A 15991-nucleotide genomic window follows, 5' to 3' on the forward strand; every position below is an offset into this window, starting at 1 on the left:
GCTTTTTATCTGTTGATTTGATAAAACACTTTCAAAAACTCTGCAGACTCAACCTTTTCAACTTCTTAGAAACATGAATGTTTATGAAATGAATCACAAAATTATTCTCAACATTCAGCCAAAAAGTAAATCAAGCAGAAAAATGCATGAGAGTTTTTCAGTTTAGTGGAAAATGAACAGTTCGAGTGTTTGAAAGGATTTAAAGAACAAACCCTGCAGTTATGCACTGATGAAGCAGCTGAAGCAGCTCCTGTTTATGTGACATAACTCTTTAGATGGATTTTGGGGACTCACATCATTCTACAGTTCAGAGGATCCATAAACAAAAATATGCAGATGAAGCTTCCTAAAGTAGCTGTTCTGAAGTCCTGAACTACTCCAGCCTGTCCTGCCTTCAGTCCAGGACCATCAACTTTCTAAACTTTCTAAACGGATATAAATCATACATGAGAGAATACAAAACTATTCTGTCTTTACTTAAAAAAACAGACAGATTTAAACTTTGAAATTCCTTTATTGGGACACATTGATGACATTTGGTGTTTTAAGGGTCATTTCTGGAGTTCCAGGAAAACTGCCTCAGTTCTTCCCTCATATTATTCCAACTTTTTTCATCAGATTTCACACAAACTCTGGAATGAAGACAAAAGAATCAGGATGTTTTTATTGTCAAATGATCAGAAAGAACTTTTCTCTGAAGAACAAAGAAATGAAAACACAAATCTTCAATCCAAAGTTGTCAAATGAAGCAAAAAGAAAGAAAACAACGTTGTAAATATTCTTCTTTCTACAAACACAATCTTCTCCTTCAGTTTCTTCTCTTCCTGTTTCTGTGTAGAACAAACACAGAAAGTCTTTGATTGTGACGTCACTGATTCCATTTGTGTTGCAGCTTCCTTCAGCTCACATGACAACAACACAAAAACATGAACAAAACATTTGTGTGAAATTTGAATTCAAATAGTCAAATCCCAAAGTTTAAAGAAACAACAACAAAACAGATTTTACTCCAGAAAGTTTGAGATTCATGTTCAAAAATGTCTGAAATCCACATTCTAGAGATTTTTCATTTCTCTCTTTATTGCTGACTACAAACATTACTCCACAGAATATTAACAGTTAAAACGTTTAGTTCAAAATGATCCAAAGCAGAGAAATCACTAAAAACAAACATTTCACTTCTTTCAGGAACTATTTGAGTTTACAGAACTCTGCTGTGGATCCAACAACATAACCCAACCACAGCCCAGCATGGAGCGGCTGAGTAAACTAAATAGGATAAAAATCAAACTGGTTATTTTATCTGCTTAATTGTACCTAACCAAACTCTGTTTTTGTAAGTTCTCTAAAGGAAATTCCAGAAGTTGTACAGCCAGAACTTCAAATTTGGGCTCACAAAAGCTACAGACTTGACCTTTTACATTTACAACCCAGATTAAGAGTTAAAAAAGCATCAAATAATTGCAAAAAAACAGTTTCAAAGTAAGTTAAGAATACTCAGCTTTCGTATTTATGAATATTTATCAATATTATGAAAGAAAGTTTCATAAGCTGTGATCATTCTGAGGAACAAACAGTCCAGAATGATGCTGCTTCCATAGAGGTTACATTTGGTTCCTGAATTTTGCTTAGCTGTATGTTCCTGCAGATCTGACATTTTCAGACAAACACAGATCAATAAAGGAGCTCATCGAGATTTTCTTAGGGCTTCTGAGTCAGTCCATAATCTCAATTGTAAGCCGTCAAAGGCTGAAAGTCTGTGTACAGAAGCTGTCCTCACACAGTGACACTGAAGTGACCCGACTTCAGGGGTTTCCTGTACCACGCTCCCAGACCTCCAGCCTTCAGAGCGCTACCAAATCGCCGCAGCGCCCTCTGGTACCGTTCAGCGGACATTTTACATGCAGAGAAAGATTCTGTGGATGCTTGTAAACCTGAGACTGGTCCATTTAGCTGAGAAAGAAGAACACAAGCATGGTTTGAAGAGGTGAAAAAGTCTCCTGGAAAAAGTGAAAAGTAGCTCTTACTTTCCTATGAATATTCTGGAAATAAACTAAAGGAAAACAAGGAAAACTTAGATAACTACACATAATGTTTTAATGTTAGAATAAATAAAATACAGTTATAATGTCATAATGTTTCCAAAATTGATATTTGTAGAATAAACACAAACTTTGGTGAACAAACAGCAAAAGAGAAAACAAAACCTGTTATAAAAACTTAAAATTAAAGAAAGCAACAAAAAGTAAAACAAAGTGGACAAAAATTTAATTACAACATAAAATGTGATCTGCAGTTCCAATGTCTGCTTAATATAACCAAGTTCTGATTTTTAAGTGCAATACCAAAACATTTGATGAGACCAACTCCAGCATGGAGCGTCTGAGTGAATGTGGTCTGGACTCTGTGGAGGAGAGTCATGCTTTCAGAGACGCTGTAGAAGGACAGAACACCTGCTGTGTGATCCAGGTACACTCCTACTCTGGAGGAAACAGGAGCTGAGATGGAGGATTTTATTCTGTTATAGAAAAAGAAGAATCTTTCTGTAAAGCAAAAATGATTGCCCAAAATTTGCCACCCTGACACCCTGGATTATGCAACAAAAGATTTGCACATAAGACTCACTCCTCAGGTATAATTTGCAGCTACCTAATAATCTAAGAAAATGGTTTTGGACTGTGACAAGGACCCAGCACAGATCCAAACAAACAAGCTTTCATATTGTGAGGCATCAGTTTTAATCACCAGATCACAGAAATAAACCAGTTTGACACTGATCCTTCAGTCAAGTGTTTTCAGTGAAAACAGCTACCAATTTTTCACATGTTGGGTGGACATGACACAGCAGGTCTAAAGAAAACTAAAGAAGATTAATGGAAACAAGGACATAAAGAGGCTTCAGTTTGACAGCATGAAGAAGAAAATGTGTCTTATTGGAGTTTGATTCCAGAAAAAGGAGTTTGAAGAAAGTTGAAATCCTTCATGATTGAAAAGAAAAACAGAATCTTTAAGGGTTTTTATTTGACTCTGAAAAGATGTAACTTTTTTTCTTGAAACCTTTAGGTTTTAATAAAAGACATATTTGCCTTTTAGCCTCGTTTATTTTTCAAGAGTCTTTCTTTATGGCATGTCCGAAGAATTCAAGTTTTGTTTCCTGACTTTAGGTTTCTGTTTGACTGACTGTCTGACCTTCAGACCAAAATCCAACCTTCATGTTTTTCTGCGAACATTTTTCATGTTTTGATTTAACACTTGAGTGATTCTGCAGAGGTGACTCATGAATCTTAAGACGGTTTTGAGTTTCTCACCTGCCTCTGCAGCTGCAGCCAGCGGGTGAACAGCGAGTGCCTGCAGAGCCGTGACGGAGTCCCCGAGTCCGTCCTCCTCCCCGAGGAGGTGCTCACCTCCTCCAGGCCTCGGTCCCCACAGCTCCAGTTTAGACTAATGCTGGGAGCTTTTCCTGCAGGTCGAACATTCCTGCTGCTCAAACCTGCATGGAATAATGGGAAAACTCTTATATCTTTAATATCAGTCCGTCAAAATAATAATCCCTTATAGGAAAGGTTAAAGCTTAACTAAAAGTTGTTAAGCTTGACTTAAATCTAAACAGAGGTTTTCCTGACATTTTAGGACATACCATTTTCATGTCTCTTGCTAAGTTTGAATGTTAACATCTAAATTGAGCATGATGCTGGTTTAATCGTTTCAGGACTCTGTTTGGACCTACAGGCTAGCAGCAGCTGCTGTCGTCTGTAGGGGAGGGGCAGGTGTTTGACAGGGGTGAGGCGGCGAGCCATGCCTCTGGCTAGATGTCCAGTGTGGCAGAGCGTGCCCACGGTTAGGCTGTGCAGATAAATTGGCTCCACCAGGTGGGACAGGAGCGCCCCCTGCATGCCCACAATGCACCACCTGTTGAGACCATAGGCATACATTACTTGATTGATCATCTCTTTTGTCCCCTGCAGGATTCTGAATGAAACGTTGACTGAAGCCTGACGGTCACAAGAAGGCATTACAGCACAGGGAAGCAGGGTTAGTTGCATCCCCGACTTTTTTCACCACACACTAGTTTAATGTCAATCAAAATTTTCACAGAGGCACATAAAATAACAAAACCAAATGAAGGCAAAAAAAGAAGTTATTTAAAAAAAAATATAAGACCTGTTAAAAACCCATTCTGATGAAAATTGTATTTTTTTAACGTCTTGTGGAATTTTTCTAATGATGGAGGATATTTACAAAAAAAAAAGAATAAAACTGCATTTGTGGGTATTTCTGTATGCAAATTGTTGTAAACCAGGAGCAGATGGAAAAATACAGTTTGAAAAAGTTGTGATGTAGAAACTACAATCAGCAGGCCACAAGCTCCCTGCCCCGCTCTTTTCTGATGCATTTACTAATCCACAAATAAATCCATGCATGTCTTTATTTTTCTTGTCTGAGCTGGCAACTGTACAGCTGCGTAGTTCCATTATTGCTCGCCATTTTTGTTGCCTTAGTAATGTTCGGTTGGGGGTGTGAGGGGCTGTAAGCTAGTGTAAGGAATCATGGCAAATGAGGGCAGACTTACTTCCCCCCATCAGTCACAGGCAAATTTCTAATGAAGTACTTTCGCTCTGCAGAAACGATGTTCTAGAAAATGACACAAGTGTTTTGATTTTGGTTTAAAACATCATAGTCATAGTCAAAAGACCACCTGGAATGCTTTTACAATCGATCAAAAGATGATCAGAGTGGGACTTTAACCTGCTCTGTATGTAACTTTATTTAGAGAGTCAGTCCCTGCATATTTTACAGTGGTTGTGTGGCATGGGAACAATCTTTCACAATAAATCTAAACTTTTAATGGGATTCCTGATATCTTCTATTAAATTGTAGAGTTATTTTGTTTAAAGTTGTAGACTTTCCCTCTGTTTTCTTTGTGGTGCTAAGAAACCTTCCAAAAAACATTTGTTTTTTATTAGATTTTCTATCTTGGGGGCTTTAATTTAGCAGTGCTGTATTCTGTGTTAAGAAGCCACTTTAAGAAGGGGAGCAGATTTAGATAGGACATGTAACCAAGGCAAGCATCTAGATGTGCATCAAGAGGGAGTCATACACCGATCTGAGAGAGAGAATCTTCTAGTTTCCCAAAATAAAACGTTGTTTAGAGTTAGATCATGGTTAAAACGGTAATAATGTGTTCCTTCTGTGAAGCAGACTACTAAATGATCCACAGACGATGTCAGTCTCCCGCCCGAAGATTAGAGATCACAGCTGTCGGGTATTTTCTTTTCCAAAGTATTTTCATTCTAGACAACAGTGAATGTAATTTTTACAATAAAAAAAGAAAGAAAAAAACCATTTGTGAAGGTTTTGTTTGATAGTTACTAGATGGCAGCTATAGAGCTGGAATGGGTATAATGTTTCCATTTACATCAGGGAGAATTTTAAAATACCAGGAAAGAAAACCCATTAACACAACTGTGTTGCCTCTGTGTATGTGAGAGTGTAGTTGAAGTTCTGTGTGAATTGTAAATACGGTGTGTGGTATAGGTGCAGTGTTTATTTTAGTGGTTCTACACTTATTTTAGATCAAATGTAAACACAAATATCTTTAAATTAATGTGTAAAGGTTACTATTGTTATTTAGAATGCAATCACTGTTTGTCACAGGCAAGCAAGCAAATTACAGCACAAATGCAGGAAAAATCGTAGGCCAGCGTGTTGCACAATCCCAAGAATTTATTTATAAAGTACATAAGTTACAAATCATAGGCATGTAAGACTAGATATCAAACAAGACAAGCCAACACTAAAGACAGAGGGAGAGGTCCTTATATAATGTGAGTGTTTACTAAAGTGCAGGCAGCAGTGACTGCTCAATGGGATCCATGGATAAATGGGTGGAGTCACAGCCAGCCTCCACAGAAAACTAAAATAAAATGATAAAATGACATTCACAACATGTTTACAGATTTTATGTAAAAATGTTGCAGAATGCCAACTGTTTCATTTCAAACAGTTCTTTACTTACTTTGCCAGTTTATCAGTGCAGGACATGGTGAGCAAAGCTTTACCCGGCAACACAAAGTCCCTTGTCTGACTGGATCTCCGAGCAGAGACGGGCAGCGTCCCCTCGCCACCGCTGGCCTTTACCCTGAGGTGAAAGCGAAACCTCCTGCTGGAATCTGAAAGAGGACGAAGAATTGCATTGCATTTTCGCCCAACACTTTGAGCAGCAGGGATCATTTTTCAAACATATTCATGGCAGTCTCACATGCAGCTGTGGTTTCATAGGGGCAGTTGAGTCGAGCATCTCCACAGGGGGATGAGCTGACGTACATGTGGAAGAGGATGCCCTCCTGCAGCCGGAAGGTGTTGTCTTTATTTCTAACAAAGATCGACTGCTCTTTGCCAGCGTCTGGCATGCTTCAGAGGAAAAAAAGATGGAAACATAATGACACAAACTCCAGAGATTCTACAGACCTGTGAGACTGACTGATAGTCTAAACTGGAACTTTAACTCAAATCTTCCTTCCTGGTGGCTCCAACCTTCGCATCCGTTACCAACACAATCACTGCCCCCTCCTCCTTCCAACGTGTCCAAAATATTTATATCTGCTTCCCTGATTAATTTCCATGACATCTAACACAATCTGTACCTCTGGTCTATTTATTCCCGATCCTAACCATCTTCATTACTCCCAAAGACTATGGTGGAAATTATTTGGAAATGTTTTTTTTATGATTTTGTAATAATGCTTACATGTATGAATAATCTTGGTACTGTGAAGCAATAGTTAGATAACCTAATTGATAAAAGGGTCCTTTTAGAAAATCTAGAATAAAACCCTCAACACAAACAAGTTCAGCTGTTGTTTGTACCAAAGCAGCAGCTCCAGCTGAGCGTAAAGAAAGCGAACCAGCGCCCTCCGGCTGATGACCTCAGCGTGACAGTCTCTAAGAATACGTCCACTGTCGCTCTCATCCTCCAGATCCAAACACTTAGTGCCAGTGGCCAAAGACACAACCCGAGCTGAGCTGATGTCAAATCCTGTAGAAAGAGGAGAGTAGCTTTAGGCAGTCTTTTCTAAATGATCCAAAAAGGGAAAGAAAACGTGTCCAAATTCTTGTTTCTTAAATATTTTGAGAAAACACATAATTGTAGTGATTTCTCATGGGTTCCTCTCACCTCTGCTCATAACTACCCCAGCCAGCACCTTGGGCCGACCATGCGAGGATGACTCAGTCAGCTGTGCATACTTGTCCCTCACCAGGTGATAGACTGACTCTGCAAACAACTGCAGAAGAGGAAATGAGTTGTTATCTGAAACTGCCTGCTTTCTGTAACCCTTGTACCGTCCTAGGTACTTTAACATTGGGAGTTGGGTCATCTGGACCCACTAGACAGTGCTCTGAACCTTTTTTCTTCAATGATTTGTGAGTTAATGTGTTGTGAGTTAATATGTTGTGTTGCGAGTTATTGTGTTGTGTGTAAAGTTAATGTGTTGTGTGTAAAGTTAATGTGTTGTGACCCTTCTGGGCCACCGTACTGGTGTCCATGGATTACATGAAATCTTTCCACCTTTATCCACCTTTGTTATGATAGGGAGAACACATCAATGTAAGGGTGGGGTCACCTAAGATAGCACAAGGGGTATGCGTTGTGCTGTTACATTGCAAAATACGGATAGAAGATTTTTAAACAGTAAAAGATCAAAATGATCAAATCGCACTGAGCACCTAAAGTTATTAAAAATCCCAAACTGTCAGAAACATCCTTCTAAATTCTAACTGTATCATCTATCTGCTCATGCTAAATGTTATCTGGAGAAGAGAGGCATAAGGTCATATTTAATGAGCGTGTTAAACAATTATCTGTGAATTTACTATGCTCTTCACTTTTCTCCACCTTCCTCTCCACACTCATTGAAGCGTCACGCCGCTGCAAGACAGAGGTTTCCAATGAAAGAGTGATGGTTCTGAATCTTTTTCACTCATTCTGAGTTTTTTCATTCAAAACCAGATCTGTGAATTTGTATTTTGGTGGGTGGATCCTCTAATTGTCTGCCTCAAGGTGCTGTTTATATCCGACTCTGTTACATCTTTTCGTTTTTGAGCGATATTCTTGCTTTGGCCCCCAGGAGTCAAGCCAGGCAGCTGACATGCTTTTAAACATAAAATGTGACAGGAAAAGACTGAGAGTGATTCTGGAGAGCTCTGAGGCTTAATGACGCTGCAGATCAGAGCGGACATCAGCCACCTCTACGGCCTCTGGACATGAAGATAATGTTGATGTGTCGCTCATTCCATCTGGTAGCATCCAAAGCACCTCAGGGACATTTATTCAGACTATTTAGGAAACAGGTTGTAAGGAACCCTTGGCATAAAGCTTGAACTCTCTGTTCCCCCGTGCCTCCCTGCTCTCTGGCTCTGGGGCCCCCGTGGCTTGCTGGCCCTGGCCTGGGTGGCGGATGTGATCGCCTGGGGGGCGGTTTTTCTCTATCTACTGCCATGCGGGTGTTGGGGGGTTCTGGCTGCAGCTGCTGCTGCTGCTGCTGCGGGGGTCTTGGTGTGGGGATGGCTGGGCACTCTCCCTCCTTCTTACATTCCATTATCCATTTTAGTTGGATTTGAATGCATAAGTTTGCCTGTGTGAACATTATTTGTATTGTGTACATGTTGTGTACATGTTGACATGTGAACACTTTTGGTGCCAACAGGTATGTTTATCAATTAATCAATCAATCAAACTTTATTTATGAAGCACTTTACATATAAAAGTATAAAACAAAGGGCTTTACATTAAAACAAAACAAAATAAACAATATAAAAACAAGCATGAAAATTAAAATAAACAAGCACAAAAATAAATAAATAAAAATAAAAATAGGGCCCCCCTCCCCGTACCTACACAACCCCCCACTTCTTTCACATCTCCCACCCCCTAACTGATGGGGAATTACCATGAGAAATGAGAAATAAGAAATAGGCTGAGCTCGAAAACAAGATGTTAGAAACGCTAACAATTGGAACCTCCCTTTCTGTGAACAGCCGCAGCATCACAGGCGAGGACCGCTCCACCACAGCAAAGAGGTGATGCAGGTCCCCATCCAGAGCCGCAGTGGCTGAACAGCAGCCAACCCAGAGGGAGAGGTCCCAACTGAGGAAGCACTGGAAAATAAAAAAATAAATAAAAAATAAATGAAAAAGAGAATGAAAAAGTAAACATATTTATAAAAGCAATAAACAATAAAACATTGAAATAAGGTAAATTAAAATAACACATTAAAATCTACTGTAAGTTCATAAAACAAGAAAAAAATGGATAAATAAAAATAAATAAATAAATAAAACAAATAAATAAATAAAAAGTTGTAGTAAGAAATTAGCTTAAAGCCAGGTTAAAAAGATGGGTCTTTAGCCTTTTAGAACATTTGGGTGTGGACCGACCCCTTCCCTATAGACTTGCAGTAGATCTGAACCTCACTGTAATGAGTATAAATATCAAATATGATTAAAATGAATAAAGTTTGGCCTCGATTACCAAAGGGGTTTATTCAGACATACCTCTGGTGTGTCAGAAGATTCATAACCCCTGTTGGTAAAGTAAAATATGTCCAACACAAGAGGCCTTCAGTTGTCATCTGTTTGCCCAGCTGCTGGACAGGACAAGTTAAAAAAAAAATAATGATAAAATTAAAACAAACATGCTTCATAGGTGAATTGATGACTCTTAAATTATCCCTAGCAGGGACCTTTTTAGTCTTGAGCATCATGTAGCTATAGATTTGAACCCACAGTCCACCTGTGTAAGGTCTGATGCTTTACTACACCCCTTTTAAAGATTGTTGACAGCAAAAACTCCTTATTCAGTTCATTTTCTTTTAATGGTTACATCTGATTTTCTTTTCATCTCATAAATTTCAAAGCAGATGTGTGGGGCTGCATGGTGCGCAGTGGCTAGCATCCTCGCCCCACAACAAGAGACCCTGGTTTAAATCCTGGCTGGGACTTTCTGTACAGAACGTGCATGTTCTACCTATGCATCAAACTAAGGCTTCATTATAACTAAATAAGTGTGCGGCCCTGCAACAGACTTGTGATCTATCACCCAACATAAACCAGGTTGGCTCCAGCCAATAGGGATTCATCAGGCTCAGAAAAAAGATGGACAGATTTACATACCTGAGGTAGCCGATTATTACAGCTCTGAATTCCCATCATCTTCCTCTCTGGTCCCAGGCTGATTCTGTAAAGAGAATCTAGGGCTGCTGCTGCTGCTCGCTCTTTGGCCAGTCTTTTGCTGGAACAACAACCTTCAAACAGCTGTCCTTCTAATCTTAGCACCATAATAAAGTTCCTCTTGGGCCTGCCATGAACTGTTTCTGTCAGACATATGTACCTGAGCTCTGGTCGCAGCACACTGAGCAGCGCCACTGGGCTGAGGTGCTGTAACAGCAACGTGCTGAAGCTTTGTCCTTTTGGGTTTGCAGAGGAATTCAAGTCCAGAGTGAACCGAATAAGTTGCCTGTAGTTGCAGATACTGTTCAAAATTTCCTTCTTTGTGTTCCAATGCAAGAGGTCACAGGTTTCAAAGGGAGAAGGTTCAAATTCTGTCAGGAAGGTGTCAGAAAGGCTTAGTTTATCTGCTGCAAAATCCACATTTGCGTTGGTGAAGTTCCCCATTACTGCATGGGCCTGCGAGGCGTTTGGGAACTGGATGAAAGACTGCAGAGCCAATTCTGCAGCCCGCATCTTGGCCTGCTTTTTTGTGGAGCCAAAACCCTCAAAGTGGAATCCATTAACCTCCACACCAACAGAAAACACTGGGGCATGGAGTGGACCGCTTTTTGACATGATTTCATACCGCAGACCTGGTTTTAACTCGTTTAAGTGGACCAGCGCATTCTTTTGGGTGACAGCCCAGGCGGATCTTTTACAGGCCAAGGTGCTCTGATGGTGATCTTTTCCAAACAGCACAGACTGTTTCCTCTTTAGTTCTCGTGGTGCAGTTGTGTAGATGTTTGTACAAAGAGCTGAAGGGCAATGCTTTTGTAAGGTGTCATGATCTCTTTGGTGTTTCTCATCCTGGTTTTCTTTCACCTCCACACTGGTCCCTGTTGAAAACAAACCAGAATGAGCCAAAAAAACGTCTGTATTGGAATCACACTTTTAAAGTATGAAGGTCCTTTTCCTAAGAAACCAGAATATCATCCACAAATGGTTTTCCTCAATGCAAAGTAAAATACAACAATCAGCTTTAGCTTTTGGGCAGTTGCTGTTCAGACTTGGTTCAATAGAAATAATCATATTTCGTTTTTTTAAGCACAACACAACTACTACATTTTTGGAATTAGACTTTGTATCTAAACAATAATGAATGTTTTTTGTCAATATATGAAACTCTTTTGGTTAGATATAATGACTGGAATTTGCTTTAAGATTATACAGGAGTGCTCAAAATCTCACGTCCAGAAAAAATGTCATGGCAGCAGCTGCCCTGCTGTGTGTATGTGTGTGTGTCGATTAATTTGCTGTACCGAGGACTTAACCCAACCCCTCCCTTCTACCTGTGGATCACACTCCTCATCCCAGTAAGCCTATTTTTGCTCTGACTACTAGGATAATTGCCCATCCCTAACCCTCTCCTATCTTAGCATCAGTCCATTGGCTGTAATTCTCCAGGACCTGGGCTCCCTCAAGTTAAAGAATAAAATAAATCTGGTTTCTTGCACTCCTGAGTTTTTATTTTTATTTTTATTTTTTAAATCAGCATGTCAAGCTTCTTCTGGGGCTCATTAAAAATTCGCTTTTAGGTTGTGGGTGGGACTCTTGCAGTGGAAGTTAGCCCATTTCCCAGCATTGCTTTGTTTATACTCCACCAAGAGCAACCACAGGCTGTAAAAACAATGGAATCTGGTTGTGATGTCAGCTATAGATAATGCCTTTCCTCTGGCTCTTGCAAAATACCTCACCATTGCTTTCTGATAAGGGCACCGCCATGTTGAAACCAGTTGACAGTGACTGGTCCGAGTCACTCGGAGTATCACATGGTAACTACTGTTGCCATAGATATGACTTAAAGCGACTTGGACCAATCCCTGACTGGCTTCAACGTGTCGGAGCTTGTATAAGGAAGCAATGGCACTTTACATTTGGGAACACGAGAGGGGTTGAGCCATCCATTTTTAGTGCTAGTGACAAGGGCCTCCCAAGCCGAAGCTAACATTAGCATATCATAAAAATGGCGATCAATATTGGAATATCCAGCCACATAGTTAAGAGCCCGATGACGAGGAAAATGAAACCGAACATGGATCTATTTGCAAGTGGAGGATTTAGAATTGAAGCAGAGAAGGCAAGACTTTGTTCTGCCAACGGCAGTGGCTGCGTCATAAGTCTGAGCTTTTACAAACATCTGCTCCTGATCCAAAGCAATTTGAATTGGGTAAAACTCAATCGCAGTTTTAATCTTGATTTTTTTTTTAAACATGTCAAGAACATGTTATTTAAATACTTTGATTTGAGCGAGTCTTTAAACCAAGAAACATCTTACAATTACCGGTAAAATGACACAACTTTTCGTTGGTCTATCTGTAGATGGCTTCAAAAACAAACTAAATCCGTTGTTTTTCACATGTTCACAATTTCTTCTGACAGGCCATTTGCACTTTTAATACGTCATCAATGGATTTTATGTTTTAAAATCCAAAAACATAAGTACACTTAAAAAGAAATAGACGAGGCGATAATGAATTAAATAATGTATTATTGCAGTCTGTCTGAAAAAGAAAAAAGGAAATGAAGTTTCTATGGTCTGTGTTACTAAGAACTATGAGTATATCCAACAGAGAAAAACGATTTACTTAAACTGTCCAAGGATATTTTAGAGTCCCAGTGTTGTGTTGGTCTGGAGAGAGCCGATGACGCATCACTCCCACCTGAAACAACAGAGCGTTTTTACTTCACATACATTTTTATCAAAAGCTCAAACTTCTTTTATGCTACTTATCATAACAAACCATGCTAGACTTAGTTTTGATGATCAATCGCATCTATTCATTTTGATAAAGTAGAAAGATTATGATTGTATTTGGGAGAAACTTGCTATTTTAAAAAGAGGAGCAGTAAAATAAAGCAGTTCTGGGGGATTTAAAAGGATCAAACCCCAAGTTCATGGAAAGATGGGAAAGGGAACCATAGACTCACACTGCTTTCAGGGGTGTTTCATGATAGAACTATAGACTGGATTGCTCTCCATTTAGCTGCTGTTAATGAGCCTTGTTTAATGGAATAATGAAATTAAGCATGGCGGTGGGGGAAAAGTGAGAAGGACCCACTCGCTGTCCGATGTCTGGGTGGGTGCTCTGACAGCTGTGGATAATCACATTAGCAAAGAATAATTAGTGACTTCTTTTGATGTGTTACGTTTTTTATCAAGGACAAAGGGCCGTGGAATCCTTTATACTTTATCACTAACTGAGTGTTTTAGTTGCAGTTGCCACCTTTATAATACGTTGTGCTGTGGTACAGAGGCACAGTAGTCAACCTCTGATTAGAAGATCACAGGTTTGGTTTGCACCTTGCCTGTCCATGTTCTGAAATGTCCCTGGGCAAGACACTGAACCAAGCAATGCTCCTGGTGGTTTTAGGTTGGCACCATGAGCGGATGATTGTTTGTGTGTGGGTGAATGGGACTGTGACTGTAAAGCAACTTGGGCCTTTAAGCAAAGTAAAAATGTACTATATGAGTATATGACATTAACCATAAATGCCTGCAATCTGAATATATATATATATATATAAAAAACGCCCCACCCTTCCACAGGTGGTTTCTCCTCCAAGCTCGGGTCCTCTACCAGAGGCCTGGGAGCTTGAGGGTCCTGCGCAGTATCTTAGCTGTTCCTAGCACTGCGCTCTTCTGGACTGAGAGGTCTGAGGTCTTTCCAGGTATCTGTTGTAGCCACTCCTCCAGCTTGGGGGTTACTGCCCCGAGTGCTCCAATTACCACAGGCACCACTGTCACCTTCACTTTCCAGGCTTTCCCCAGTTCTGGACCTGGTATTTCTCCAGTTTCTCATGTTCCTTCTTCCTGATGTTCCCATCGCTTGGCACTGCCACATCCACTACAACGGCTTTCCTCTGTTCTTTATCCACCACTACAATGTCTGGTTGGTTCGCCATTACCATTCTATCAGTCTGGATCTGGAAGTCCCACAGGATCTTTGATCTCATTCTCTACCACCTTCTGAGGTGTTTCCCATTTTGACCTTGGGGTTTCCAGTCCATATTCTGCACAAATATTCCTGTATATTGTGGCGCTCCATGTATGCTTTACCTGCCAGCATCTTATACCCTGCAGTTTCAGGCACCTCTTTACACAGCCTACACCTTGAGTCTTGTCTGGTGAGGTAGATCTGAATCTCTATTGCTCTGGTACCCAGGGCTTGTTCCTGAGCTGCCAGGAAGCTATCAGGAAGTGGGACTTCCTGATATCAGCCACTTCAGTTATGGTCCGGTGGTACATCTCTGTCAGCTTACTCACATCCCTCCAATTTGCCTTGATTTTGGCATCTGACCATTGCTTTTCCATGGTTGTTCTTATAGCCAAGCATCTCAAGGATCACTGTTGCTGAGGTGTAAACCAGTTAATTGGTTTCTGTGATTGTTGTAGTAGGAATTGCCCTCAATGCTTCATTCACAGCTTCCAGGTGGTAAATGGTAAATGGCGTACACATATATAGCGCTTTACAGTCACGGACCCATTCACCCACTCACACTCACACATTCACTCACACTGGTGGCCGCTCTGCTGCCAAACACAGGCGCCCGCCTACCACCAGAGGCAAGGTGGGGTTCAGTGTCTTGCCCAGGACACTTCGACTCATGGCGCAATCGAACCTGCAATCTTATGATCATGGGTCGACCGCCTTACCGCTGCACCACAGCCGCCTGTGGTACATCACTTAACCGTTGTAGCTGGTGTTGGGGGTGGCCTAGTGTTCATTCTAGACATGCCCCTCTCTCACCGTGGCCCTAAAACTCCGTCGTAAGAAAGGAAGGGCTCTTGCAAGTTTATTTGACAAATACCTGTTGGATGCATATATATGTAGCACTATCAAGTGACCAAGTTTTATGTTGGCAGGGGCATTTCTGTTAATCCATTTTAATTGTCAAATAAGACATTTCTAAATGGATTTTGCTACACATTTACCAGAGAGTTTTTTGAAAATGAAATTTCAAATACCATTTTCTTTATCATTTTAATGAAGTACCCATCATTCCAAATACAGAATAAGCTGTGTTGAAGTAGAAAAGGGAAAAGCATTTTGTAGGATGGCTTTTTCTTTGTAATTTTGTGTAAAAAAATGCAGCTTCATTTTCAAAATGAAAAAATATTTCCGTTTATCCATTTTAATTGTTAAATTCGACATTTCTAGCCAGAAGCTGCTTTTATTTATGTCGACAGCTGGTTGGCAAAATAAGTCAATTTATGCAAAGAGTGATCACACAGCTGACCTTCCTGCCGGTAAGGTACACCTCCACCAAATCTTATAATGGCACGCAGTACCGGACCGTACCTGCTTACTTTCAGCCCTGCTTATACGTTGGTATCAAGCCAGTGGACTTTGTTTTACAGGTGTTGTGCATTTGGTCACCAGAAAAGGAAAGGCGTTAAAGATCTATCTCTATGTTTATGAATCGATTGAAATCTATTAATCGATTTTATCAACTTGGTCCTAGTGAGCAAATTAATTCATAATAAACACATAAAAAGCTCAAAGAATCTCTATAACACCTCAAAAGTGTATTTTTATTGATACTAATAGCAGTCTTCCACAACTTCACGCTGTTAGAAGGACTTAAACACAGGGAAAACCTATTGGATTTCTGGTCCAATATCCTATTGACTTGGCCATCACAGCTAATTGACATGAGCTAATCAATCACATTTTCTCATTCAAATTTTCAGAAAATGTCTCATTAGCTGCGACTTTTAAATCAT

At 40.2% G+C, this 15991-nt stretch overlaps 1 protein-coding gene across 3 annotated transcripts in view; it reads right to left on the minus strand.

Annotated features, from left to right (window-relative positions):
* Positions 1–494: 494 nt before the first annotated feature.
* Positions 495–15991, minus strand: part of LOC101157157 (double-stranded RNA-specific editase B2-like) — a 43750-nt gene continuing 28253 nt past the window's right edge. The window contains exons 2-10 of one of the 3 annotated variants that reach the window (XM_078934400.1): positions 12852–12926; positions 10171–11102; positions 7175–7283; positions 6868–7036; positions 6260–6411; positions 6017–6170; positions 3728–3909; positions 3309–3490; positions 495–1953 (exon numbers count right to left, since the gene is read on the minus strand). In XM_078934400.1, coding sequence (XP_078790526.1) covers positions 1777–1953; positions 3309–3490; positions 3728–3909; positions 6017–6170; positions 6260–6411; positions 6868–7036; positions 7175–7283; positions 10171–11102; positions 12852–12926 — 2132 coding nt within the window. In that variant the 3' untranslated portion in view covers positions 495–1776. Of the gene's footprint in view, positions 1954–3308; positions 3491–3727; positions 5915–6016; positions 6171–6259; positions 6412–6867; positions 7037–7174; positions 7284–10170; positions 11103–12851; positions 12927–15991 lie in introns of those variants that run through there. The other 2 variants (XM_078934401.1, XM_078934402.1) reach the window with 2 other exon arrangements.

The sequence above is a fragment of the Oryzias latipes genome, chromosome 17, assembly GCF_053564925.1.
Source record: "Oryzias latipes strain Hd-rR chromosome 17, Olatipes_Hd-rR_3.1".
Lineage (NCBI taxonomy): Eukaryota > Metazoa > Chordata > Actinopteri > Beloniformes > Adrianichthyidae > Oryzias > Oryzias latipes.